Source organism: Buteo buteo, chromosome 4, assembly GCF_964188355.1.
Source record: "Buteo buteo chromosome 4, bButBut1.hap1.1, whole genome shotgun sequence".
In the NCBI taxonomy this organism is placed as follows: domain Eukaryota; kingdom Metazoa; phylum Chordata; class Aves; order Accipitriformes; family Accipitridae; genus Buteo; species Buteo buteo.
The window spans coordinates 3,007,309-3,033,008 of NC_134174.1; the positions used below are offsets into that span (position 1 = coordinate 3,007,309).

Here is a 25,700-nt window from a genome sequence, read left to right on the forward strand (position 1 = left end):
CATTTTCTTGTGCAGTCTTGGCTCAAACCAAAACAGGACCTAGATAATGTCAATGGCTTGTGCTGGTTTCTGTGTCTGCTGGTGTAATTTTATTTCCCTGGGATGAAGTTGGAGCAGGATTTGTTCAGGGAGCTTTGTGAAGCCAGGGCTTCGATTCTTCTAGGGCTGAGATGCACTGGTCATTAACCATCAAAGTCCTTCATCTTCCGGTTTCCAGCCAGCTCTGTGTTGTCACTGCACTGAAAAATTAAGGGCTGGCTGCAGATCAAGGAAGAAATGCTGCAAGATTTAAGGGCAGGACTGGGGAAGAGGCTGGTCTACCTGACCTACAAATGGTCTTAAGAAATGGTCTTAGTTTATTCTGTCAGTTCAGTAAAGTGTCATTGCAGAAATCTGCGTCAGCCCCGCCAGCATACGGCTGGCTTTGATACCATGCACAGAAATCAGCATTACAGCCGGCACTGCACCCAGGCTGCTGTAATAGCCGCTTCTCTGGGCTTTGATTTCCTTCCTTAATTAGCTCTTTCAAGTGAGAGGCAAGTTCAAGTCTGAGCAAAGGGAATACGGAGAAACACCAGAGCGCTTTCCTGCCCCATAATCTGAAGGCAGTCAGGGCTCAGGATGTGGGATTGCTCTGGCCTTCCTTTGTACTCGAGCCTCCTTTGCTGGGGGATCCCTGCTGTTGTCCCTTTGCAGGACAAGGACGGACCGAGAGGAGCGCAGACGGAAATTTCATTGCAGGGAGACCGATCCTGCCATACTCTGCCCTAATTCCCCTTTACACCAGTGCCCTCAGCACTGTTGCTTGACCTTGCACCGCTCTCATGCTCCCACACGGAACGTGCAGAGGGACAGTTCCTTCATTTGAGTTGGGATCTCTTCTGCCTAGACCTGCAAAGCTCCCTGTGGAGTATTGCACAGGGAGAAAGGCTGTGCTCAAATCTGGCTTTGATTTTTTTGTTTAGCCTCAAGGCCTCTGCACATTCAAAGAGCTGCCTTTAGATTTAAGCTGGGAGCTTCCCACTGGAGTTTCTTTCCTGGGCTGTTAAGCCTCTCTCCATGCATTTGCAAATCTGCTCTGCTTCTGCTCTGTACTAACACTTGCAATACTGGACCTCTCAAATCAGGAGGTTTGAAACCTGTCACTCACCTAGCTTCTGTGGCTTTAGACAGGAACAAAAAGGCCAACAGCTTTCTTCTGTCCCTTGGGGTGAGTCCCATATCAAGAAGACTGATATATCAGACCGGATTTGGAGGGACGGGACTGCAGAGGTTGGGGAGAGGACAAGGAGCCAGGGACTGGGTGCTGTTAGAGTATATTTGTGACTGCATTTCTCCATTGTGCATCAGAGATGCTAAAGCTTCTCAGCTGGAGAAAAAGCCTGGAGATCCTTGAATAAAAAACAGGAGTCTGAAAAGTGTAACTAAGTGGGCTGTCCTCCCCTTAAATGAGCCTACTTAGAGCTGCTGGCAAGCCCTGCCTGAGATCAGCTGTGCTGCCCGAGGGAAGAGGTATTAGTGACTTGGCTGCTGTAAGGGTTGCAGAGTCCAGCTGCTAAGCTTGGAAAATATTTGATGGTTGGTGAAGTATTTTGGAGCCTGGATATATGGCTGTGAGGGCCTCGCCTCCTTTGCTGATGTCCTGCTTGCCAGCCATCCACCAGCACTGCTGCTCTGCCTCTTAGCACATGTATTTGAAGCAGCTCTAAAACCAATTACAAAGCCATCAGTGAGACTTTCCCTGGTTTTGTGTGGATGTCAAATATTTCTCTGCTGGTGCAAATAGAGGCTTAACCTGCCTGCGATCAAGGCTGGACCTGAACTTCATCTCGGCTGCCCTGCCTTCAGCAGCCAAAATCCTGCATGGGAACAGAAACAGCTGATGTGCCTGGCATTGAGCAGAAGGGCAGAGCTGTGGGAAACCCTCACCAAGCATTGCGGAAAAACCCTGTTAGAAGACATATTCCAGCCGTGCTTTGTGGTATTAACTTTATGACCATGGATTATGGACCTGGACTCACCGCACTGTCCTCGCATCTTAGTGCGTGGTCATGTCTGGCTTTTGGTAACAAATATTTTTCTAATAGGGCAATAGCTGACTCAAAGGGGATCCACATGTTAGGATGCTTCTGTTCCTGCCTTGGTGCAATGCTTGCTCAAGGCCACTTCAGGGCAAGAGAAGTCTCTTGGGGACCATTCCCAGCACAGCTCTCCTAACCTGCAGTACGCACGCAAATAATTACAGGGATGTGGGGGAACGGTGCGCTTGGCCAGGGTAGTACAATGCAGAGTCGGCAGCTTCTCTGGTCAGGCAGCTTCGTTGGTGCAGCTGGTGGAGCTGGGGAAGTTGAGGTCAGGTAGGACCTGGCACCCAGCTGGGCTGGACCCACTGCATCTCACGGTCAACGTGCAGCAGGAGGCGTTGGGGCCCCAGATGTCCCATGGGGTTGCATGTCCCGGAGACTTGCCCTGGTCTGGTTTGCAAACCCCATGTGAAGGCGAAGGACAGAGACAGAACTGTGTAGGAGCCTGTGCTTCTCTCGTGCCAACCGCGTGTGCGTGTTGCAGATGTTAGCAGTGTGATAGAAGAATTTCCAGAATGGGAAATAATAAAAGTCCAGAGATGAATGGAGGATCCTCAGTGTTCATTCCTCCCATGTCCCTGTGTTATAGCTGTCCTCCTATTAATCTTCAGCATAAATCAGGAAAAAATGATGGATTTTTATGTCTGGGCGGTTGATTCGCAAATTGGCGATGTTCACTCAGGTGATGAACAGTTCCAGGTAATACACCTCTGGTTCTCCTCTCTGCAAATACAGGATAATAACTTATATTTAAACAGTACACTTGACCCCAAATGCTTAGAAATTCATATAATGAGAGAAAAATGAGGCTGGGAAAAAAAAGAGTCTTATGAGGTCATCTGATTTGCCCTTCTGCCCTACTTATAACATTTCTGACAGATGTTTGTCTCACCTGTTCTTAACCTCCAGCGACAGAGAGTCCTCTCTCTCCCTACATGATCTGTCTTTGCTGGTAGGAAGCTTTCCCTCATGTCTAATCTAAATCTGCTTTCCTGATACTGAAGCCATTCCTACTTGTAGAGCCACAGAGAGCACCCTCATCCCCTTTGGCTATCTATCACCAAAACGTGACCAGTTCGGTGGTGCAGCGTGGTGTACCGATGTATGGAGCAGGGGAAGCGAAGCTGTATGGATATGCAGGGTGTTGGCAGAAGGAAGGGCTGTTCTGGTGGGAAAAAATAGGCTGCTTAAAACAGAAAACAATCTTTCTGTTGGATAAAGCCAGCCGTGGTTTAAATATGTTTTATGAACTTTGTAATTAACAGTTGATACAGTTGGGAAATGCTGGATTTCTTTAAAAAAAAAAAAAGCCATTTGGGAGGAGGATGGAGATGTAAATGGGCCATTTTGGTACAGGACTTGATCATTGGGGGATTTGTTGATTTTCATTACTATGGAATAGGATTAAAAATAGGTGCATTTTGAAGCCCAGTGACAATTGCACTACTGGAATGCTCAGTAGTGGAGGCAGGGGAGCCTTCCCCTCTACCTTGGGGAGCAAGCAGGTGAACTGCTGTGTGAGACTTACAAGCATGGATGAAGAAGAGGAGGGTATTGGAGACTGACCCCAAAACAGCATGGGGGTGCCAGGGCCTGCTGGGGAGATGCGAGAGGAACGGGGATCCTCGCTGGAGCTTTGGCTTGCAATGAAATCCCAAACGCGGTGTTGTTGGCATGCGATCCCGGCTGTCAGCTTAGGAGTTGTTTGCAACCCAGGGCTGCTATCCTGGGAGACCCTGGTCTCCTCATCAGCCTGATCTGCCTCACAGCATCACCTGCCACTCTGCAGCCTAACAGACTCCAGTCCTTGAAATGAAAAGGTGTCACCTCCATTGCTGTAGCTTTTACCGGATACACAGAGCAAATATCTGTCCAAGATAATCAAAGTGTCTGTCCCCAACTATCGCCTGGCTTCTGCCTTTTGCCGGTATTTTCTTTTCCTTTTGGCAGGAAATGGAGTTTGACTGTTTAAATTACTGTATTCAATCTCTTCCTGTTTTTCATGGCAGCGCTGTCACTTGGGGGAGAAAAGAAATGTTTTTGAAGCTGACCAGCCAACAAAAGGCCTTGTGTAAAGAGCTGGGCAATATTTTTCCAACACTTTGCTAACAGAGGGCAGGCGAGGTGGATGTTTGGGACCTGAGTCATTGTCTGACAAGTGACTTGGTTATAAAGGCTTCCTGTGCTTCTGATGCTTCGTGGCAAACCTAAGCCAGTAAATCCCCCAAACATCTTTGCAGATACCGGTGCCTAGATCCCTGAGAGTCCTGCATCTCCTCCATACATCTGTTCCTCAGGTGGACTCTGCTCTCCTGCTCCCTCCTGCTTTCCCTGCATCCCCCCTGCCCATCCTAGATGCTTGATGCCCACCAAGCAAGCACTGCTGTACTCATGGGGTTTAGCTGCACGCAGGAGGAGGCTGCGGAGGGCATATTGTTGGTTAGCCATTCCATGGGTGGCTGTCGGGCATGTCTGGATGTCAGTTGGGTGCACAGGCGTTTTGCTTTGGCAGCGTGAGTGCCTCACCCCAGGATGAATGCTGCTTGGTCCTTGGGGCTGATCCATGGGCTCTCTTCTGCTCCATGCCACCAGGTTAGGAAGGGCCATTTCTAACTCCGGTGGTAGAAGGGCTTTGTGTATGGTATGGGACAGTCAGTCTGACTCCTGGCAAGGTCACTCTTGGTGATGGAGTGGCCACAATTTTCCTATAAACAGCCTGTTTCATGATTTTCCTCTTCCTCCCAGGCCTTGCATTTCTCATCATTGGTGTTAACAGGACACAGGTCTGACAGAGCACCTCTGAGACACCACGGTGGGAAGCAGCATTACCCTGGTTTTACAGGAGGGTTGGCTAAGGCACAGTAAAACATAACTTGCAGTGCAGTTGCAGCTCAGAGACTCCAGGATCTTAGTGCTGTACCCAGTGTTCCCAACTGTTGGAGGAAGAGGGAATTATGATCCTTGCTATTGTGTTCCTCTCTAGCACATGGGACAGAAACAGAAGGACACGGGCTGGAGCTGCTGGAAAGAAGGTGCATTTCAAGGAAAAAATCACTTTACAAACTAAAAAGCAGGGATTGTCATCCCTATCTGTCACTTCCCCCATCATTTTCCCTTAAAAGGGAAAGGCTGGGGTGAAAGGGAGTGTTAACTTTTGCTTAGCCCTTGGGAAGAGGAATGCGTGGAGGGAGGTCCATGCAGTACTGCTGCTTTGACATTTTGGACACCCAGCTCCTGCCCATTTCTCCTGGCTGGGTTGGCCGGTACGTGAGCCTGCTACTTTCCCAGGGGAATGACTCAGTCACAGGAATGAGCTATCAGTTTCGTTAGACCTCACAGTATCACTGCTTGGCGGTCGGGCTATCCTAAGTAAATCTCCGCAGGGGTCAATGCCACTCGTGCTTGCACAATAGGTCTTTTTGTCCATCTCTACTGGACAGACCGTGCATAAGAGTTTTGCGTACATGTCTTTACTCCAAATTATACAGGCATATGTTTCTGATCCAAAGGGCTCATGGTCAGTTGAGGTCAGTTCTTGGTCAACTTTTAACAGTGCTTTCTTCTTCCTCTGAAGATGCAAGCAAGAGCAGGAACCAAAAAAAAAAAAAAAAAAAAAGAGACACAGTGCAGTCTGTGCAAAGGCAGTAGCCTCAGAAATATGGTAATGCCTCTCTGGGAATGCTCACTGGAGACTCAGAGACGGAGCAAACAGGCTTATTACTGCCAGATCTGTATTTGTATAATTGGTCACATCAGTTTGTGTTGGATGGGAGCGTGTATGCATGTGTGCGGAGCGTGTTGTCGGAGGGACTTGCTGAGCCCAGCAACTTTGATAAGAGCAACCAGCATCCTCTTGCTGACGCTGGGAGCTGGAGTGGATGGAGGGCTTAACTGGGGAGGCAATAGGGGCAAGGGGTATGGCGCTGACTTAGGGTTTCTGCAGCTGAGCTCTGTGATTTGCAAATCTCCCCCATGCACCTTCCCACTCCTCATTTCTCCATCTCCAGCAGGCCTGACCATCATCTCCCCTGCAAAGCTGGCTGTGCTCTGGGATGAAAGACACTTCATCAGGGAGAAATGTCATATTATCTCACTATGTGAGGCAGTTCAGGCAAAAGTGGAACAGGGAGCTCTCTCCAGCGACGTGGATGGTATTTCTCATGATTATTGTCAGTGGTGGAAGTGACCAGAGATGCCTGGGGCCATGCTCCTCAGGCTAATGGAGAGCAGCTGAGTTCAAATCTCCACTGCTCCGAGCAAGGTCCTGGCCCCTCTGTAACTGGAATTAGGAAAGTGTCCCCACCTCTTCCTCTGTGAGGTGACCAGCAGGCTCATTAACTAATTAGCACTAATTCATTGATTAGCATGCCTAGTGTTCACGCTAGGGACACGATGGTTAGGGTCTGGTGGAGTTGCAGGACCAAGACCCTCCTGGCTTTTCCGTCGATGTACATGCCTACGGCTGAGCAGTGCTGGGTGAGCACTACAGGACTTCTCCAGCATCGGCAAGAGCTCTTAGTTCAGCCCGCGTATAGCTGCTGGCAACATCCCAGTCCTCTGGACACCCTCAAAAGCCCAAAGCTTATTTGGGTGGGCATGCATATGCTGCATGAGGTGAGAGCTTATTTGCAGGGTCTTCTCGGGTACTACGTGGGTTCATCTTTGCTTTTTCCTCGGTGGTGGTCCTTCCTCCCATGTGCAACCTCTCTGCTTTCAGCCAGCAGGGATAAGGACACTTCCCTGCCTCTGTAAAGTGCTCTGCACTCCAGGCAGGAAAAAAAGTGGCTTTGGAAGCCCTGGGGGAGAGAAAAACAAAAAATCTTAAGCACCTACATCAACTGAAGCTTGCACTTAAGGGCTGTAAACCAGGGCCTAATTGCATGGAGACGATGATTGCATTTGAGGTATTAAGTACGTTCCTCAGTATTAAACACCTGTCCTTGAAAGGATACTTCCAGATCAGTGTGCATGAAGAAATAATGCTGTTGGTAATTAATTACCTTCTTATCACACCCCCACCCTGCAACCTCTCCTTCCCAAATCCTCATTGTTTATCCTGGGGGAAAAAGAAAAAAACCCCATGCTTTGGAAACAACCTGCTTCTTCCCAAGAATAAACCAAGAGGAAACCCTATGCCTTTAAGTGGCCGGGTGCCAAACCCACGCACAGTGCTGTTCTCTCGTGTCTGATTGACCCCGCTCACACAAAATGTTCATTGAGGATGAAGCAGGGCCCAAGGCTGCTGAGTCGCTGTTGTGTCTGAGGTATTTCAGGCGCAGCTCCCTCCCCCCCATCGGTCCCAGCTCTGGACCACATTGGCTCTGCCTGAGCAGCTCAGCATCTCTCCGCATCAGCCCCACGTCCTGGTGGACCCCCAGTAGCTGCTTCTGCAGGTGAGCAGGGGGCCAACTTCTCCATCACTGCTCGTGCCATTCGCCTGCACTTCTTGCCACATGGACAATTAGGTTTGTTTCTGGGAACTGAACTTTGCTGCTTCCCCTGCCAGTGACCCAGGCTGTTTTCTTCTGTGGTCGAGCCCTGCGGTCGCCTGTGGCTCAGCTTTGCATTTTTGGAGGGCTCCATATGATCTCCTCGTATTCTCTTCCACGCCGGGAGATCAGCTACTTCGCAAACCTGATCTTGTATTGCCTCGCCAGGAGGTCGCCTTGCGGGCCAATGGAAATGCTTGTGCAACATTTTCTTTTTTTAAAAAAAAAAAAGGCAGCAAGCAAAATCCAGCCATCCTGGAAAAGCCAGAAGCAAAGCGACTCCGGCTCCCTTCGTGAGCCCGATGCTATTTAAAGCACCTCCGGACTGGGGGCAGCTGAGCGTGGGAGTTTGTACAATAACCGTTCTGTTGAGGAGGGGGTCGAGGGTATGCTGCATTCAGCATTACTTTCTGGGCTAAATCCTGCACAGACCCTTTCTTGCTTGCCTAATGCAAGTGTAACTGTTGGGGTGAAAAACAGTGCAGGGTCTGTCTTAGTACTTGCAGAATCAGTGAAGATGTTTAACCTCTGGGAACAATCTGGTGCACATGTCTATTTATTTTATATTACAGCACACACGTAACGTAAGACTTTCCCCCCACTCACTGAAATAAGCATGTTTCTCTATTTATCCAAATTCATGGAAACGTGAGTCCCCGTTATACCAGGTAGGAGAATACAGATGTTGGAAACGTCCATCCGGAAGACTGGCTGGTGTGAAGATGGAGATGAGAAAGGCTGTTGTACCTACAGAGAGATATCTAAATCTCATCTGACCATATTTCTGCCCCAGCCACTCCCAGCCCAGCATCTGCATGACTGCGCTAGCGTGGGATATGGTTTTGCTGTAAGTTTACTTGAGAGGCATTTTATTAGCACTGGCCCAGTCTTTGGGTAACACAACAACAGCTTTGGGACGAAACGTGGTGTTTGCAGAGCCAGTGTGGACGTGGCTGGGTAGGTAAGTCCAAATTCGGGATGGAGCTGGGGACCTGGGTGTCCTGCAGACATCTACCTCTGAACCCTCCTTCTCTTCAGCTCTGCTTTGTGGCACAGATAAATGTCAGTAAGTGGATGAATGTGGCTTGCTGAAATGCAGACCTTTGTTGCATCTTTCTCCTGCCGATAACTACACAACACGCAGGACCTAACGTCTTCCCTGTGCCACCAGCACCCAGTTGCCTCAATTTAGGAGCTAGTAAGCATTGCAGCCCCAATGTTTTCTGCTTTATGGTGCAGATTCTAATAACATTTAAAATATTTAAAGAAGTAATTGAAACGCAGGAAAGGCAAGACACCCAGATATGCATGCAACTCAATGGTAACACCGCAGAAAGACAGAGAGACCTCTGTTTCCTCCATGCAGTATTGGAGCTGGCATAGCTGATAGAGCATGTGGGTGACATTAGATCAGTAGGAACAACATCGTATTTTCCTGGTTTCAATGTCATTACCCTGTCATTGTCAGTGTTCCAAAATATAATAGGATTTGTTCAGCTGATTTATCCTGTAAACAAGCGATATTAGCCAGGAGTGTATTTAGACACACAGAGAGAGTGGGAGAGGCAGAGTGAGGGAGCGCGCAGAAGGGAATAATAAAAATGTACTCCTCCTAATGAGGGAATGACCCAGCACTTATCAATGGGTTGGGGCTATTGGTCAGGATCCTGCGCCAAGAAACACAGGGCTGTAATTGTAATGGTCTCCCTGCCTCTGAGGGCCGGCTGCAGCCTTCCGCTTGCACAGTCCCGCTTTCAGACGCAGGAGGAGTTGGAGCTTAATGGCTTGAGTGAATTTATACTCGGCTGACACAAGTGCTCTGAATTCCTCAAGTACCGAGATCTGCCCAGATAGAGGCAGAAAGTGGGAGATTTTTCTTTTCAGGGCTCGAGTGCTTTAATTTGTCGTTTACACCGATAACCAGGCTTCTTTAAACTCATTTTCTGTGAGATGATAGCACCAGACACAACTCCGTTCTCCCTGGTACAGATGCGCAGCCCTGGAGCTCGCCACGGCTCTCCGTTATTTGGTGAACGAGCCGGGGCCTCTCGTACCCAGCCAGGCTCTCTCAGTTTCCCTGTGCTGAAGAGCAACAGCACATACATGTCGTTCATTACAACACTTAGCTTACCTTTGCAGGACCGCGGTGAGGCTTAATTAATGCTTTTAAGCGGCCCTGGGATCTCCGGGTGAAGGTGTTGCTTGCATGCAAAGCAGCGCTGTTGTTTAATTTATATAGCGCTGTTGGTGCGCGTGGCACTTTGCAGCCCAAATGATAATTTTGTCTGTGTAACAAAATAATAATTACAGTAATTGTGATTCAGTGGAGAATCTCTGGTGGTGCGGGCGTAGGGGAGGCAGCTGGACTCTATCCGGCAAGGTGCTGGTGTGCGTCACTGGAATAGGAATGAGGGGTGCCTGGCAGCTGCCAGAAATGCTCCAGAAACGTTGGTTTAACCATTTTGCTGCCAGGAAGTATTGGGAGATAATGGGCCAGGAACGTTGTCTGTGAAGGGGAGGACGGGTCAGCAAGAGAAGGCTCCTACACCCTTCAACGTCGCATGCGACAGGCAGCAACGATATTGTGGGGACTTTAGACAAACCCTGCGGCGTGGGTGTTGCTTCCATCTGGTGAAGACGGACACGAGAGTTTGTGACCTGGTGTTACGGGTTTGTGTGGTGGGGTTGGTTTTTTTTGGTAGCCGGGGACGGTCGGCAGGGCTGGCTCCTGTGAGAAGCTGCTGGAAGCTTCCCCAGCTCCGAGTCGGACCCACCGCTGGCCCAGTCAGTGATGGTGGTAACACCTGGGGGAGAACACACTTAAGAAGGGGAACCTGCAGTGACCCACTATCCTGCCTTTGTATTTTCTCCTTATCCCACTGTGGCCGGGGCAGTGAGTGAGCAGTTGTGTGGTGCTTTGTTACCGGCTGGGCTTAAACCACGACACCTGGGGAAGGGAATGTCTCTTGTTTAGGTGTCTCTATTGGATGGATGTGCCTGAGAGAAGCGCATGTTGTGATAAGGGTGCTCAGGATTATGGGGCACAGCTGACAGAGGACAGAGCTCCAGTCTCTTCTTACACCTCTTTCATCACTGCAGTTGATGTTTCCAGGAATTTGTTATGTAGACAACCTTTGGCCAATCACGGAAATGTGACATCCTTTAGGATAAAATGCAGCAGCTGGCGAGTGCTTCCCCTTCTCTCAAAGGTGTCTTTCTGCCTACACAGAAAACCCTTTTCACCTAAGATTTTCTCTCTCTGGGACCCTTCCTCCCCATCTCAGCTATGGTAGCACCAGGGGAAGTCAGTGCTTCTGTGTTTCAGGTGCGTAACACAGCTTTGCTGCTGGAATATGTTCTTACAGAAGAGCTCCAGCAGCTTATTTGATCAATACTTCACTTTTGAAAAATCCCTAAATGCTTATTTACCCAATAGACCATGGCAGTTTCAAAGGCAGAGTCTCCACACTCAATAATCTCTTCTTTTTGGGGTGTGAAAAATTTTAAGTGAATTTTTTAAAGCTCATGGAAAGCACTGAGCTGAGAGCCACAGAGATCATATTCCTCTGTTTATCCTTCAGTGCCTCATCCATATGATCCTCCCGCCTCTGAGCCAGCAAGGGGAAGTTTATGGGACTGCAGAAGAACTCGGCTTCCTTTTGCAGTCACACTTGCTGCTCTTCGGGTCCCATCCATCCTTCTTGTTTGTAGGTACAGTTGTGAGGGGATGAACCTCAGCGACCACACACCTCAGGGATCTGATTTTCACCCCAGCTGCATGGCTCGGTGTGCTAATGTTGATATTCGGAATTGTAATCCTGGAAGTTTTTTTGAGGGGGTGGAAGTGATGTATGCAAAAGGCAGATTTGGCTGACACAGCGATGGTGTTTGGGATGTGAAGACCTCCATAAATGGGAGTGTTTGTACTATCTCAGTCTGACACTCTGCACTGCTGCTGGACGTACTGTCCCTCTTCCCTGCCTGTATCAGACCCTTGGGGTCTAACCAAGGTGCTTGAAATATCGCTTAAGTTAAAATATCCAAACATAGAGAGTGTAAATACCCCACTGAAAAATATTGCCAGGTATCTGAGTCTGTTCTGCACCTCACCTTGTTTATCTTGACATAGGGTGACTGTTTCTCCTGGCAGACGCTTGGAGCTGAAGTTGACACGAGCTGAGGGATACGGTGAGGCTGGTATCAGTACACCATCCGCCAGTAACATAGATTCATTAACCTGCTGGTGTTTCAGGCTGGATCCTTAATTGCATCTTCACTCGTAATGGTAGGAATGTCTTCTATGCAAGTGACCAAGAAGCAAGTATGTTGTTTTGCTGAGGACGGTCTTGCATGCTTGATAACTATGTCATGTTTCTCTGGATAGTCAGTCTTGGGTTCTCCTTCATAGTGGCATGAACTGTTTCCCTCTGATAGCCCAGTGCTGCTTCCAGAGCAGAAATGCTGCTGCTGACCAGTCCCATGCTGGTACTAAGGCAATGTTTGTAGCAAAAGCAGGAACAAGAGTTTGAGAATAAGCCACGGGCTGAAAGGCATTTGCTGCTCACTAGCTCTGTGGCTGTGACACAGAGTCAGCACACCCTGAAAGCTGTGGTCTGCATCTCCAGGGTCTGCAGCAGCAAAGAAGAAAAGCAAACTTACTGCCAATATTGCATAAATTCTGTAGTATTGGGATCTAGAAAATTTTTAGGGGTTCACTAAGCGATGTACGTTGTACACATCTTTTGGCACGCTAATCATTCAGAAAGTTGGGACTTAGAGGATGCTAAATTTATAGCAACAATTACTTCTTACTAATAATCACCCAGCTCTGCTGAGCAAAAGGCCTGAAGACCGAAGAAACCTGTTAGACTCTGTAAGAAAGGGAGCCTCCTCTTCAGGAAATTGCAAATTTTACGATGTGGAGGTACATGGTATAGACTGTTGGGAAGCCTCACACTATAGCAGGAACATAAATACAGGCATAAAAAGTCTGTACTACATTAAGATTCTGCAGCACTCTGGAAACTTGACACCAGTCCTTGAACTGATGCTTAAACTGCAGACCTAAAAACCAAATGCCTGTACCAGTTCTAGTCAATTTGAGTAACTTTCCCCCCTGTTCTTACGTTCCTGAATTATGTTTGAATGAAAATCTCTTAGCATAGTGGGTGCAATTTCCCTGTAATTGGTAAAGTTACTGTAACTGCACTGTCATTTGTATATGGTGACATGTAATTGCATGGTAACCATTGCTGTGGTTGCACAAGTGAAAAGCAGTGTGCAATTATAATGTATTTCCAAATGCTGGCTCTTTATCCAGCTTCCATTATATCACAGAGCACCCTGGGGAAATGGTACTGGATATTTTTGTATGCCATTAGAATGCAAGCTAACCGCTGAAGAGTGGGTTGGTTGGTGATCTATGCTATCTTTGGTTGGTGGCCCAGGGTTCCCATCTTTTTGTCCACAAAATTTCCCAGTGGCTTTGAATTGCAGATGACAAAGGTCTACAGCCGTTGATGCTCACTGGGCAAGCCTGCAGCCTTTTCTTGACCCACTGTCAGGAATGCAAGTGATGGGTAGGGCAGTAACAGGCATCAAATTATGTGAATGATGTGGCATGAGATGAAAGTCAGAGGGGCTGTCTCCATTCCACGTTAGGACCTCATAGCTAGACACAGGCAACGGACTGAAACGGGATGACTCTGCCGAAGTTCACAGCACAGATCGTGGGGAGAAGTTCGCATGAACCAAAGTCCACTGGTCTCGGAGGAGTCAGAAGAGAGACTCGGAGGCAGCGTGGCCAGAAGCAGAGATACTGCGGGAGGTCAGAGGCAGAGCCGATCCAGCTTAGGGAAGGCAAGGTACTAATGCCAGGGGTGGGGCAAACCAGCATCTAAGCAGAAGTTCACCAAGCACTGAAGCCCATGCTGATACCTGCAAGGGGACATGCACAGGCAAACAGGAGAAGCACAAGCCTTGGGTACCATGGTGCTGCTGCTGGAGTTTAAAGACCCGTGGTTTGTGGGGAGATGGTTTCCATCATTTGCAGCTCTGCTGCGTGGGGATTTATGGTTCACCCCTGCACCAGGTGATCTAGACCCTAAATTTCCTAGCTTGTATCTCTTCAGGTACCATGGAGTTCCTGGTGACAGATTTTCCCAGGGCTACCATCTCTCTAGATTTTTAAATAACCTATTGAGTAGGGTACATGCCCACCCTCACTGAGTGCTTGCAGTCAGGAGGGAAAGAAGATCTTGCCGTCAGGTGATGGAAAAGACCTTGGATATCTCCTTGCAGAGACTCAAATGCATATTACTGTTGATTTCTTATTGCTCTTGGCTCCCTGGCCCTGCTGGCAGCACAGACAGCCGTAATGTATGCATTCCCTCCATCGTCTGGTGTAGCCAAGCCTGAGATAACAAGAGTGAGAAGCCAAGTACCTGCCACCGTATGAAGGCAGGGCTGTTAGGTATTAACTGTAAATCAAAGGCAAGACTTGGCCGCTGGGACAGCCTTTATCCCCAGTGAGTCTGTGGAATTGCTTTGGAGCCTGCTGAGATACCTGGAAAAAGGCCCCAGTGCTTTGACTGGGGAGGAAGATTTCGCCAGAGTGAAAGCAAGGAGGAACGAGGGATGGCTAATCCTTTATCGACGCTTTTCCCAAAATATGGATTAGGCTATATTTGATTATCAGGGGCTGTTTCAGAGGCAAATAGCTAAAGCAGATGTTTAAGGGACAACTGTAGTTTATTATGAGCACTGTTTGCACCGGCCCCCTAATATCTGGTGCTTCAGCCGTTCGTGCGATGCCAAAGTGCTCGCTTCTGCTGGGGAACCAGAAGAGGACGGGGAAAGAGGTGGTGTAATCGGAGCTCTAACCCTTCTGCTGAGTTTGGGGGTTTTGGGGGCTCACCGAATCCCTAGGGGACTGAGCCAGCACCAGCCTGTAAAACCATCCTCTCCAGGAGGGCTTGGAAGTGTTAATTATTTATTTGATAGGCTTAATCCTGGAGAAGGCAAATGCCTGCCAGAATCCTCCTGTAAATCAGGCCCATTCTTTTGCACATCCTTCCGATTTCCCTGGTGAATGTGACACTTGGCCACGGTGTCACGGCTGCAGATGAACCCCCTGGTTGCCGACGCCGGGAGCAGATCGCAGCCTCTCCCCAGCTGGATCCCCCCTGCACATCAGCCCCCGGTGGAGAGGCAGCTGGTGGGACTCGGCAGGGCATTTATGCCCTGGGAGCTGCCAATCGTTCTCGCATGAAGATATTTCGGATATGTAGAGCACCTTATAAACCTGCGTTTAGCAGCTTCCCTGGGGCAGAGGGGTGGTGAGTAATATTCCCTCATTTGCAGGTGGGAACCTGGTGTGGGATGATGAACTGATTGACTCCAGTCCAGCATCTCAACCGCAAGGCCCCCCTTCCCTTCTGAGTTACTACGGACTGTGCCGTGTTTTTCTGGGTTAGAATTTAACTGCTCGGGATGCAAGAATCGCCGATCCTATTCCTGCCTCTTTAGATCTTCCGTCTGCCCCTCCCTGCTATCCCAGCCGGTTGCAAGCAGAGTAAATTCATGTCCTCACCTCCGCTTTCATTCTGGAAAGTCGTTAACGCGAAATTGCCAAGCAGAGAAGCTCCAGAGAGTTTAACGTGGCTACTTTATATTGCTGCTAGGAGTGTCTGGAATTGAAAATAAACCTGGACTTGCAACTCCTGACCCTTTCATCATAAATCCAAACTTCCTTACGTGTTTCTCTTTGCTGAAGAAGACGACTGTATTTCTGTCTTTCCAAAGGCGCGCGTGCAGCTGAGAGCCACAGCCGCGCAGAAGCTGGGTGATGTTTATTCGTAGGGTTTCGCTTGCTGGCATTTATTTTTTTTTTTTTTTGCGGACGATCCCCAGAGGAAATAACCCCCAAAAACGTTAAAAAGAAAGTTGTTTTCACGTGGTGTGCGGCTTGCCGGCCTTACCCCTGTTCTTGGGGGAGGGCTGCCCGCCTTTCTCCCGGGTCTGGCTGGGAGAGAGTTAATTATGGGAGGAACCTGGAGGGGGCACAGCCAGGACAGCTGACCCCGGTAGCCACGGGGCTAGTCCCTGCCCTATGACGTCATACCCAGCGCATCCGCGGGCAGCCGCCGGGATGATGTCGCAGCGGATCCGGGTGGTGAGCGGCTGCCTTGGGCATCATCCCTCCTGTGGTACGGTCTTTTCATTAGTGCTCTTGTCGTCGCTGTCACCTCTCGCCTCGGGGTGTCCCGGGAAATTGTCCTGATCTCGACCCACCGTGTTCTACCTTTTTTTTTTTTTCCTTTTCTCTTTTCTGATTCCCCTCCGCATACCCACCGAAGCGCGGGGGGGTGGGGGTGGGTGGGGAATGAGCAGCCCCTTGGTGCTTTGTTGCCGGATGGTCTTAAACCACAACTTTTTTTTTTTTTTTTTTTTTTTGTGCCCAGTGTGGGGCACCCCCCCCAGCCCGCTCCCCAGTTCTATAGTGAGCTATGTCATCACCTGGTATGGCATAGCCCCGTGGGTACTGGGGTCAGCTGTCCTGGCTGTGCCCCCTCCCAGCTTCCCCTGATAATTAACTCTATCCCGGCCCAAACCAGGACAACACTGCAAACCACAGCTCTGCGCTTGCTCCTCCGGCACCCGCGCAACTCTGTGTGTCTCAGAGGCTGGGGTGTGATGCGACGGTCCTAGATCTCATCTGAACTGGGTCATGTAAGAGAAAGGGCTGATTTCACTCTTTAACCTCGCCCTGGTGCTTGGGTCACAGAATGGTTTGGGTTGGAAGGGACCTGAAAGATGATCCAGTTCCAACCCCCCTGCCACGGGCAGGGACACCTTCCACTAGACCAGGTTGCTCCAAGCCCCATCCAGCCTGGCCTTGAACACTGCCAGGGATGGGGCATCGACCACCTCTCTGGGCAACCTGCTCCCTCAGTGCCTCAGCATCCTCATCATAAAAAAATTTATTCCTTATATCTAGTCTGAATCTACCCTCTTTCAGTTTAAAACCATTACCCCTTGCCCTATTGCAACAGGCCTGACTAAAAAGTCTGTCCCCATCTTTCTTACAAGCCCTTCTTACAAGGATGTCTTGTGTAAATAATCTTAGGGAAATAAGGTGAAATAAATGGGCTTGAATTTAGTTTTGTGTCTTTAAGGGGGAAACCTGTGATATCAGCCCCATTAAGGGTAGGTCTGAGTTCAGCTGGAGCTGGGCCCGGTCTGATGGAGGAGGAACTAACCTGTGGCAATGGGATTAATTAAGTCTTAACAGGTTGGAGATGTGCTGCAGATCAGCCACAGGTTATTGTGCTTGATGCTAGGATCTCTGGGTCTATATCCTCCTAGGGTTTTGCAGGAGGATGAGAGCTTACTCTGGCTATGTGAGCTCTGATATACATCTACAGCAATCATAGACTCTAGCTAACGCGTCCTGGCTGTTGATAAAGCGTGTTACAGAGCGCTCGGTGCTATATCCTCACAGCCACGCAGACTCAGACCTGCCTGGGGAGCGAACAGGAGTAGCTCGTACCTCCCTGCCAAACAGCACGGGCAGCTCCTGCCTGAGGTTGGAGGTCCTGGGTTCTGCGGGAAGGCAGGCCAGATGATTGCCCGGGTCCTTTCTGGCCTCCCAAGTGCTTCAGCTGGAGGGGTTGGTTTTGGCTGTGTTGCACTGAGGAGGATGCCTTGGCCTGTGCCAGCTCTGCTTGATTGCTGTCGTTTTGCTGCTCGTCGGTGTAATTTCCTGTTGTTTAGGTGGAGCGTCGTATGCTGCACCCTAGGTAAGATGTCTGCTGGCACTATTAAGCTTTTCATGCCCTTAGTGGTGGAAGCTGCTTCCCATTTCATGTTTTCTTTTAAAACCACGGCAAAGCAGGACTTTCTTCCCTTGCTCCTCTTTCTGCTATTTGTAGAAGGTTTGGGAATTTCTCGCTTTCAGTCTGAAACGATTCTTCTCTCAGTCTGTCAGGCCATCAGCTTGAGTGAGACACATACACAGTTTTATTATAGCCTTGAAACACAGATCATGTTAATTTGACAGCTTAAGAGTTTCCAGTCAAACTGGCCCTGACTTCAAGACCTGGATTCTTTTCGGGTCCTACATCCGTAGGACAACTCAGGTTAGAAGGGACTTCAAGAGGTCATATAGTCCAGCCTCCTGCTCAAAGCATGAGACATCTTAATGTTAGATGTTTAGGCTGAGTGAAGCATCTGGAGTCCTTTTGCAATCAGCTGGCTCTATCAGAAGGTGATCCAGTGCGTTGCGGGTTTGGTTGGATGGCTTGTTCGCTGACATACCTCCTTTCCTCCGTTGACTCTGGAGGTAGTTTAGATGACCGCTGTAGGCTACTTACTAAGATTTCACGTGGCTAAAGCTAGGTGAGGTGGATCCCCCACCAGGCGGTGTGTTGGGTGGTGAACTGGCGAACAGAAGGCTTGTCACGCTGCGCCAGACCCACACACCGCTCCCCTCGTTGGCTCATCTCTGACAGTCAGTGTCTCGTGTCTCGCAGAAAGATCTGGGTAGCGTCGCCGATTCAAACGCATTTGTGCTCCCGGACTAATCAAGCTGCGTTTTTCCCCATCCTGACCTGTGTAATGCAGCTGTAGGTGTTCTCATTATCCACAGAAACACTCAGCTTTTGCAAGTCGTGCTGTCGGCAGGGGTGTCCTGCTTCTCTGAAGTGTGGCCGTCGGCTTGGTGGTACTAGGCCTCAGATGAGTTTGGCCTTTAGATCTGGGGTGCAGATTTATCTTAGACTTTGTTCTGGCATTGTAGATAGCAACACCCTGGCTGCTGCTCATGGAGGCTGTTGATCTGATCTGTAATTGCTCTTTGAGCTGGTGTTTTAGCTCCAGAAGGGCAGTCCACAAACACTAACGACTCTTGCAGGCCAGAGCTCAGGCTAGCTGTTCCTTACTAATGGCTGTTTGAATTCCTCATAGCTTTTATGTGTTTATAAATACATTTAGGACACATTATTCTTCCATTCAGTAAAACCATCTGTAATTATTCCCTGTAATTGCTGGGTGAGGATAAAATGAATCAACTATCAGGCTTTTACTGCTCGTGAACTCAAGTAAGGAGCAGCATGTATTGTAGCCATGCTTCCAGCAAGATGTGAGCTCAGACAAAGAAAATTGTCATGATCCTTTATTACTGGTATATGAAAACTAGGCAACCTTCCTGTACAATTAATTACTGCCTTTCTAGGCCTTAGTCCAGAAAATCTTAAGCAGATGCTTAACTTTGAATCCGTGAGTGGTCTTAATGAAGTTAATAAAGTCTAACTGCTTTGGCAATTGTGTACTGTGATATTTGGAGCTTCACCTTTATTTGACTTAATCTGTCGAGCGCTTCATATTGGGGACCTGTATTGGCCTCACCTGCTGTCCAGATGGTACCTTAAGGTAGAAGAGGTGTCTGTACTGTTCTGCTGCTGTGCTTCTGTCGCTCCCTGAAGCCCAAAGAAATACCCTCAGAGATAACTAGACGCTACGTGCGTTTGTACGCAAGGATCCCAGTGGAGCATCTGTCTGATGACAAGTCTCTTGAGTTCAAATGCAATAGGTGTTAGAGCTTAGGCAGCAGCATTAACGAAGAGGGCCTTTTCTCTGGTTGTTAGGAGTTCATGGGTATCTCCAACAAGTGCTGGAAAGCTCCTATAATAGCTGTGAAACCTTCCCTCCTTTCCAAAGAACTTCAGTGAGGTACAGTACCCCAGGAAGATGGATAAATGCGAATAATGTCCACTTCATGGGGAAGAAATGGAGACCTGGGAGGATGAAGTGCCCAGGCCAAGCAGTGTGAGGGAAGGACCCAGGACTATATGATTAAACTAACGCCAGGAACGGGGAGTGTGTGCAGCCACGGTCTATCGTGTTTAATCCTTAGCATGGTTTCTACTGCAGCTTTGGCCTGGGCTGACCAGCTCTCTCCCCCAAGGCATGGCCAGGCATTGTCTGGGACTGTAATTTCCAAGTTGTAGAGTGATGCTACAGGGTTTGGAGGTGGGAGAGGAGCAGTTATTTAGGTTTCATAGATGTGAGCCTTACTGTTGGGTCTCAGGGCCAGAGGGCAGGCCAGGGACTATTTTATTTGCCAGTGCAGATTTAGCTCAGTGGTTCTTATTCTGGATCCCGTGGGAATGATGTGCATGCTTTTTTTTGACAGAACTAGATACGTTTAAGACATTTTCAGCAGACTTTGTCTTTGATTGCTAGGTCTTGACCGGTGAAACTGACTGGTAAAGCAGTAGGAAAAAGGCTTAAAGTAATGTATCCTGCTGGGCTGTCATTCAAGAGAAGCAAGTTTCCAGTTCTCCTTCTCTCTGTAACTCATCATGCAACTTGGGACAAATTTTTTCCACCTCTGTATTTCTCCAGTCCTGCCAGCATCGTTGATTTGTCAGCCTGCATAAATTATAGGCATGTTATGCAATGGTGTCCCTGCTTGGATGGATAATTCCCAAATGGCTAAAGAAGTGGCAGCTTCATTTTTTTTTACACTCTGTTTCTTTTTGTTTATAGCTGTTAACAATTGATGACAATTTCTGTGGCCTGGATATGAATGCCCCCTTGGGAGTATCATCCATGGTGCGAGGGCTTCCCATTTTCACCGAGGATGGAGACAGAATGACATCTGTGATTGCCTACGTCTACAAGAACCACTCCCTGGCTTTTGTGGGCACCAAGAGTGGGAAGCTCAAGAAGGTAAGACCTACTGTGGTTCTCTAACTCGGATTTTCATGTTCTTGTGGAGATTTGCAGTGTTGCATTGAATGTGAGCGCAGTCCTTATCCTAAGGTGCATCACCTATTTTGTGGACAGGAAATGTTTAGGTTAGCAAAAAAACTGTGTTTCACCCTTGAGGGATAGAGCTGATGTGAGAGAGGATAAAATCCTTCTTCCAAATTGTTGTTCATCAGCAAATGAATGTTTCTGAAGTCAAACCACAGACCCAGCCACAGACGGACTTCATGCAGTTTGCATCCAACAGATTTTTTTGTGCTCAGACCATCTCTAATTAAGTAGTTGATCACAGGGTATCTGTGCATGCTGGAGAAAAACTGACTGCAGCTGAAGTTTGTTAAGAAACAGGATTCATGCTCTGGAGATCTTTCTTCAGAGCAATGTGACTGGACTGTGATTTGACCACGAGCCCAGCATGGGATTAGCGGTTGCTCTGTTTAGGTCAGGCTGGGTACTTGTACTGAAGGAAGAGCGTTTTCATCAAAAGCAAGCTGTGTCTTGAACGATAATGAGCATTATGTTTATGGTTGACTCCACATAAACCCAAATACAATAAAGAGTGTATTTACGTTCCTCACCGTGCATTCTCACTAAAAATATGCCTGTTGCGTGGCTGTAGCTCTGTAGTTTGCCATGTAAGGCAATAGTAGAGAGGCTTGAGAGGTGGAAGCTGGGAATCATCTACCTGTGGTTTTCTCAAGGCAAGAAGAGTTTTTAGAAGTGACCTTCTCATGCTAATGACGGGCACCGCCTCCGTTCCAACTCCGATGTGCCAGTCTGACAATGTTTGTCTGAATGCTCAGCCCAGGAGTGTTGCTAAATATCGTATGTGCAAGGAGATTGTGGCTTTGCCATAATAATGGAGGTGGGTGAGAAGCTGAGAAGGCAGGTGGGGCAGAGCCTTGGGGGTTAGGTTGGGTGTTGATTCCTCTTTGAATTCCTTTTGCAAATAAAAACTTCCAAGTTGGGGAGAGGAAGGTGCTATGAAAAGGTGACCCACTATGGCTTGTGTATAGGATGGAGAGAGCAGACAAGAGGAAGGGAGTAATTTGTTGATGGATGCTTGAGGAAGGTCTGAAATCTTTGGTTTTGTTTCTCTACCTGTTTCTTCACTTAAAAAGAAAATCAAGGTTGTAAATTCAGATGGCATTGCCCCTGTGCTGAGGGAGGTCTGCAAGGGGAACAGGATCCTGCCCGCTGGCAAATGTCTCTGGCTTTGTTCAACAGAGGAAAGGCTGCTGATGGCTTTGAAAAGAGAATTTTATTATTTTTTTTTAACAGTCTATTCAGGCATGTGGAAAAGGAGCCAAATTGTTTTTTAAACAGTTGTAATAAAAATAATCTCCTCCCCTGACTAATTAGGTTTTTCTTCCCTGTCATCTGTGATATCATAATAAACTGTTTAGTTCTCTAGTCAGTCTCTTGGGGGGGGAAAATGGGGTAGCTGAGATCTGAATGGTAAATATCCAAAAGACCTAAGCAGTTAAGAATGACTGCTGCTTCCCTGCACTCGCAAGCTTTTGGTTTTTCTTTTGGCTTCAGGAGAAGCAAACTCAGACACAGCTTTGTCTTTGCCTTTACAGGTCACATTGCAGAATCCAAGATCTGATTCCTTTTAATAGGGGAAAGTAGGAGAGAAAGCTTTTGGTGTCTTACGGAGTGTGGTAGAGAGCGGGGACAGCCTTATAGGGTAAAGAATGAGAAGAAGGGAGCTGAACTGGCTGATGTAATTTGAGAAAGCTTCATTTTATTCCCTTTTTCCTAATGTGCTGAATATTCTGCCTGCGGTAGTTACTGCATTGGGTCCGTGTGTCAGAGCAAAGCTGGAGTCTCGGGCTGAGATCTTCCTCGGCTGAATAAGTCTCCACCGGGGAGGCAGAATGCAAAGAAAAATGGGGCTCCCCTGAACAAGTGTGGTTGTTTTGGGCCAGTTGATCCAAGCTCCTGGAAACTTTCAGTTCCTGTAGGTTCAGCCCCATCCTTGCTGTGACTTCTGCAATCCCTGACTCTCCTCCACACACTGCCTTCCTCCAAGGCTCCTGAGGGTATCCGAGCCCAGGACACCAGCCTCTTTTCCCCTCTGGGTGCCACACAAGGCCAGGTTGGCACTCAGGATTTTCACTTGACATTCCTTGGCCCCTGCCAAGACTTCGTGGGCCTTCTGAAGCTTTGTTTTCTGTCTTGGCTCATCAGTCAGGTGCTTTTTGAATAGGAAGCACTGCATTGGTATTACGACTCCAGCATAATCCATTATGTTAGCATGAAGTTTGATTTATGTTTAAAAAAAAAATGCCTATGGGTGAATTGGAATAACCTTTGTAGGATTAGATGAAACTCCATGTACCAGTGGACAAAGCCCAGGAGCTGTCTTTTTTTCTTTTTTTTTCTTCTGCTTGCTGGGTCCTCCCATGCATGGTACGTACTGCTGTTTCTCCTGGTGCAGTGCAGCTACTTGGTCAAGCTACAGTGAAGTATTTTGGATAGCATGAAGAGAGGAATTAGGAGATTATCTTCAAGATAGCAGGATCTACTCAGTTGTTGGACAACTTGCTGCAAGTAATTACAAGATGGTTTTGGAGAAACTTTCCTTATTTTTCCTGTACTTTCAGTTTTTTTCTCCATGTGTTTATTTTTATATGAAAGTGGCAGACTGCATATCAGATTTTCGTGTATGCAATCCGTGAATACTCTGCAAAATACCCACAGTCATAAAGCACTATCTGTTAGTTGATATACAAATGTCACATATGTCAAAGGAATTTATCCGGTGGCACACACAACTGAAGTAAAATATTGTGCTTTACAGGAACATATCATTAAAAATGAAAACTAGCAGCATATCAGGAATCTGCCCATGTAACCAAGACAACAAAGACAGAAACAAAAGGAAAAACCAAGACAGAGATAGGGTAGGAAAAGAGTGAGTGAAACAGAATGACAGGGTTGGCCCCAGCTATTTCAATGCCCCAGGCAAAATACATTTTGCAACCTTCGCTCATTCACATAGCTCCATGTGCAGACCAACGGGAAGGCACTGAATAATGTGCTGTAGAAATATGCCCTCCAGTTCTGCTGGCTTGTCCACAGCACAGCCTGGCCCTGCAGAATGAAAATATAAATAGGATGAAAATGCAGAGCCTGTCCGAATCTCACGTATAGGAACCAGTGCCCTTGGATTACAGGTCTGATGGGTGCTGATGGCGCCGTGGGGGATGGAGAAGGGTGGCCCAGGGATGAGTGGGTTGGGAGACAGCGGCGTTCAGTTCTTTGCTCTACCAGAAACTTCTGGTGTGTCTCCGTACCTCATTTTCTCTCCTGCAAAGGGCAGGAAATATTTCGCTTGCTCAAAGTAGCGCTGGAGAAAATTAATGCCCTAAAGGTTGTGAGGTGTGTGATCATATCAAACAGCTAAACTAGACAAATTGGATGGGATGGAAAACCAGCTCCGGACCACTTGTGCGCATTAAAGATCCTGCGGTACTTTTTAATGAGAATACTTCATCTTGCAGTGCTTTGGTCAGATCCCAGTGTCTGTAATTACCTCCTGTGCTGGCTGGCCCGTGGTGTTCCCTGTCCTTCCGTACGGCGTTGGGAAGCGTTGCCGCAGCTTTAGTATACTCCAGGGTGCCTGGTGGGCTTCGTTGGCAGAGCGAGCTCCCTCGTACATCGGGAAGCGCTTCAAACAAAACCTGCGGCTGAAAGTCAAGCAGCACCCCCATGAATTTTTAGTGATTGTTTTCAGGAGATAGGAAAGCCTCACTTGAGTTTAACAAATGTCTGTTTTGTCTCGCTACAAACAGTAAACCATCAGGAAAGGGAGTTATTCTGGGGTATGGGCTTGCTACAAACCACTTTGCTGTAAAACAGCCAGGTGCTGAAATCCGCTGGCTTTTTTTTTTTTCCTTCGCACACTTTCTCATTACACGCTTAGCTCTTCATTCTGGTGGCAGGAGAAGGCTAGAGATGTACCCATGGAGATGCTTTGCACGGTTTAGTATGCTTGTTTTGGATTTTTTTTCTAGCGTGTCTGGCCAAATTATGTGCCACTAATACCTGTCATCACTAAGGGAGCGTAGCAGTATTCAGTATTCCTTGTATTCCTTCCCTAGGCATTTAATTTATGGGTCATTGCTTTTGTGCAGATAGTTTCCAGTCAAAGAAATACAACTTACCTGCAATTGTTCTGTGTGTAGATGCAGGTATAAAGGGTGATTTGAGTTTGCAGATGTCAACCTGGGAGCAGCCCTAGGAATTGCACTTCTAACCAAACAAAGCTCTTTGTCCATTTTGAAATGTTTATTTGAAAACGGAGTAGTAGTAATTTACATTTATTTGAAACTTCCCCATAAGAAATATTTTTTTTTATTCCATCAGAATATTTCATTCAAAGCCTTTTCTATGCTAAATTCCTTGCAGAGAAAGAAATTTGGCTTAAAACTCAATTCTTTCACTCTGTGGCCTGTATTTCATTTTTCATAAAATCCCATCAGTTTGAGGTCTTTGAAGGGCTTTTTCGGTTTGGACTGCCATTTGGGGTAAAGGTTTTCATTTAGATCAGACAGCTCTGAAAACTGGCCAGCACTTCCCACTAGGTATCACCTCTATTTAGTAGAAAAATTCTCCGTATCGACCAGTTTCATGAACCACCCTCTGGATTATCCTGAACCCTTGAGACCCTGCTTTCTTTGGAACCAGAGACAAAACACCACGGGGAGATTTTTTTAGATCTGAGAGCTTGGATTTACAATTCTCATTTTGGCCCATCTCACCGTTGCGTTGGGGAAGGCTGGCTTTCTTGGTTAGATAATTGGATTGGAAAGTACACGCGAGTCCGAGCTCCTGCTGGTTTCTGGCCGCGGAGCTGTGGCTCCCATGTCCCATCAGCCGGCTGACAGCTCGCCCGGTTGGATGCTACAGCGCTGTTTACAGCTCGCCTGCCTCGGGAGAGGGGGTGGGAATCACTGACAGCGATTGAAAGAGTCAGCCTGCGGCTTGGAGAAGATGCACCTTGGTCTACAGTAGCGTCGGGGCTGCTTCGGGAAGGTAACCCTGAAGGACGCCCAAACCTGCAGCCCCGTTATCGTCGCTGATTGCGCCGATGGGTCCTCTTGCTACAGTCGTTGCCCCCTCGCGTGTGGGGTGAGATCCCGTCCCAGAGCAGGGTTCCTTCTGTTTGGCAGGAGAGAGGAGCTGAATCCTGGTGGGACTGGCAGCACGTCAGGTCCTTCTACAAAGCTGGTTTGCTCTCAAGTGCCGTGAGTGGGCAACAGAGGAATAAAATGGAGCTTTTCATGAAAAAAAAAAAAAAAAAAAAAATTTGAGCAAGGTAAAAGACTGCAAGAGATGGGCAGAGACC

At 48.0% G+C, this 25,700-nt stretch overlaps 1 protein-coding gene across 1 annotated transcript in view; it reads left to right on the forward strand.

Moving 5' to 3' along the window:
- The window catches only part of PLXNA4 (plexin A4), a 445,628-nt gene that overhangs the window by 30,111 nt on the left and 389,817 nt on the right, over window positions 1–25,700 (forward strand). Inside the window, exon 3 of the mRNA XM_075024595.1 lies at window positions 20,123–20,305. Within this exon, the coding sequence (XP_074880696.1) occupies window positions 20,123–20,305 (183 nt within the window). The remainder of the gene's footprint in view (window positions 1–20,122; window positions 20,306–25,700) is intronic.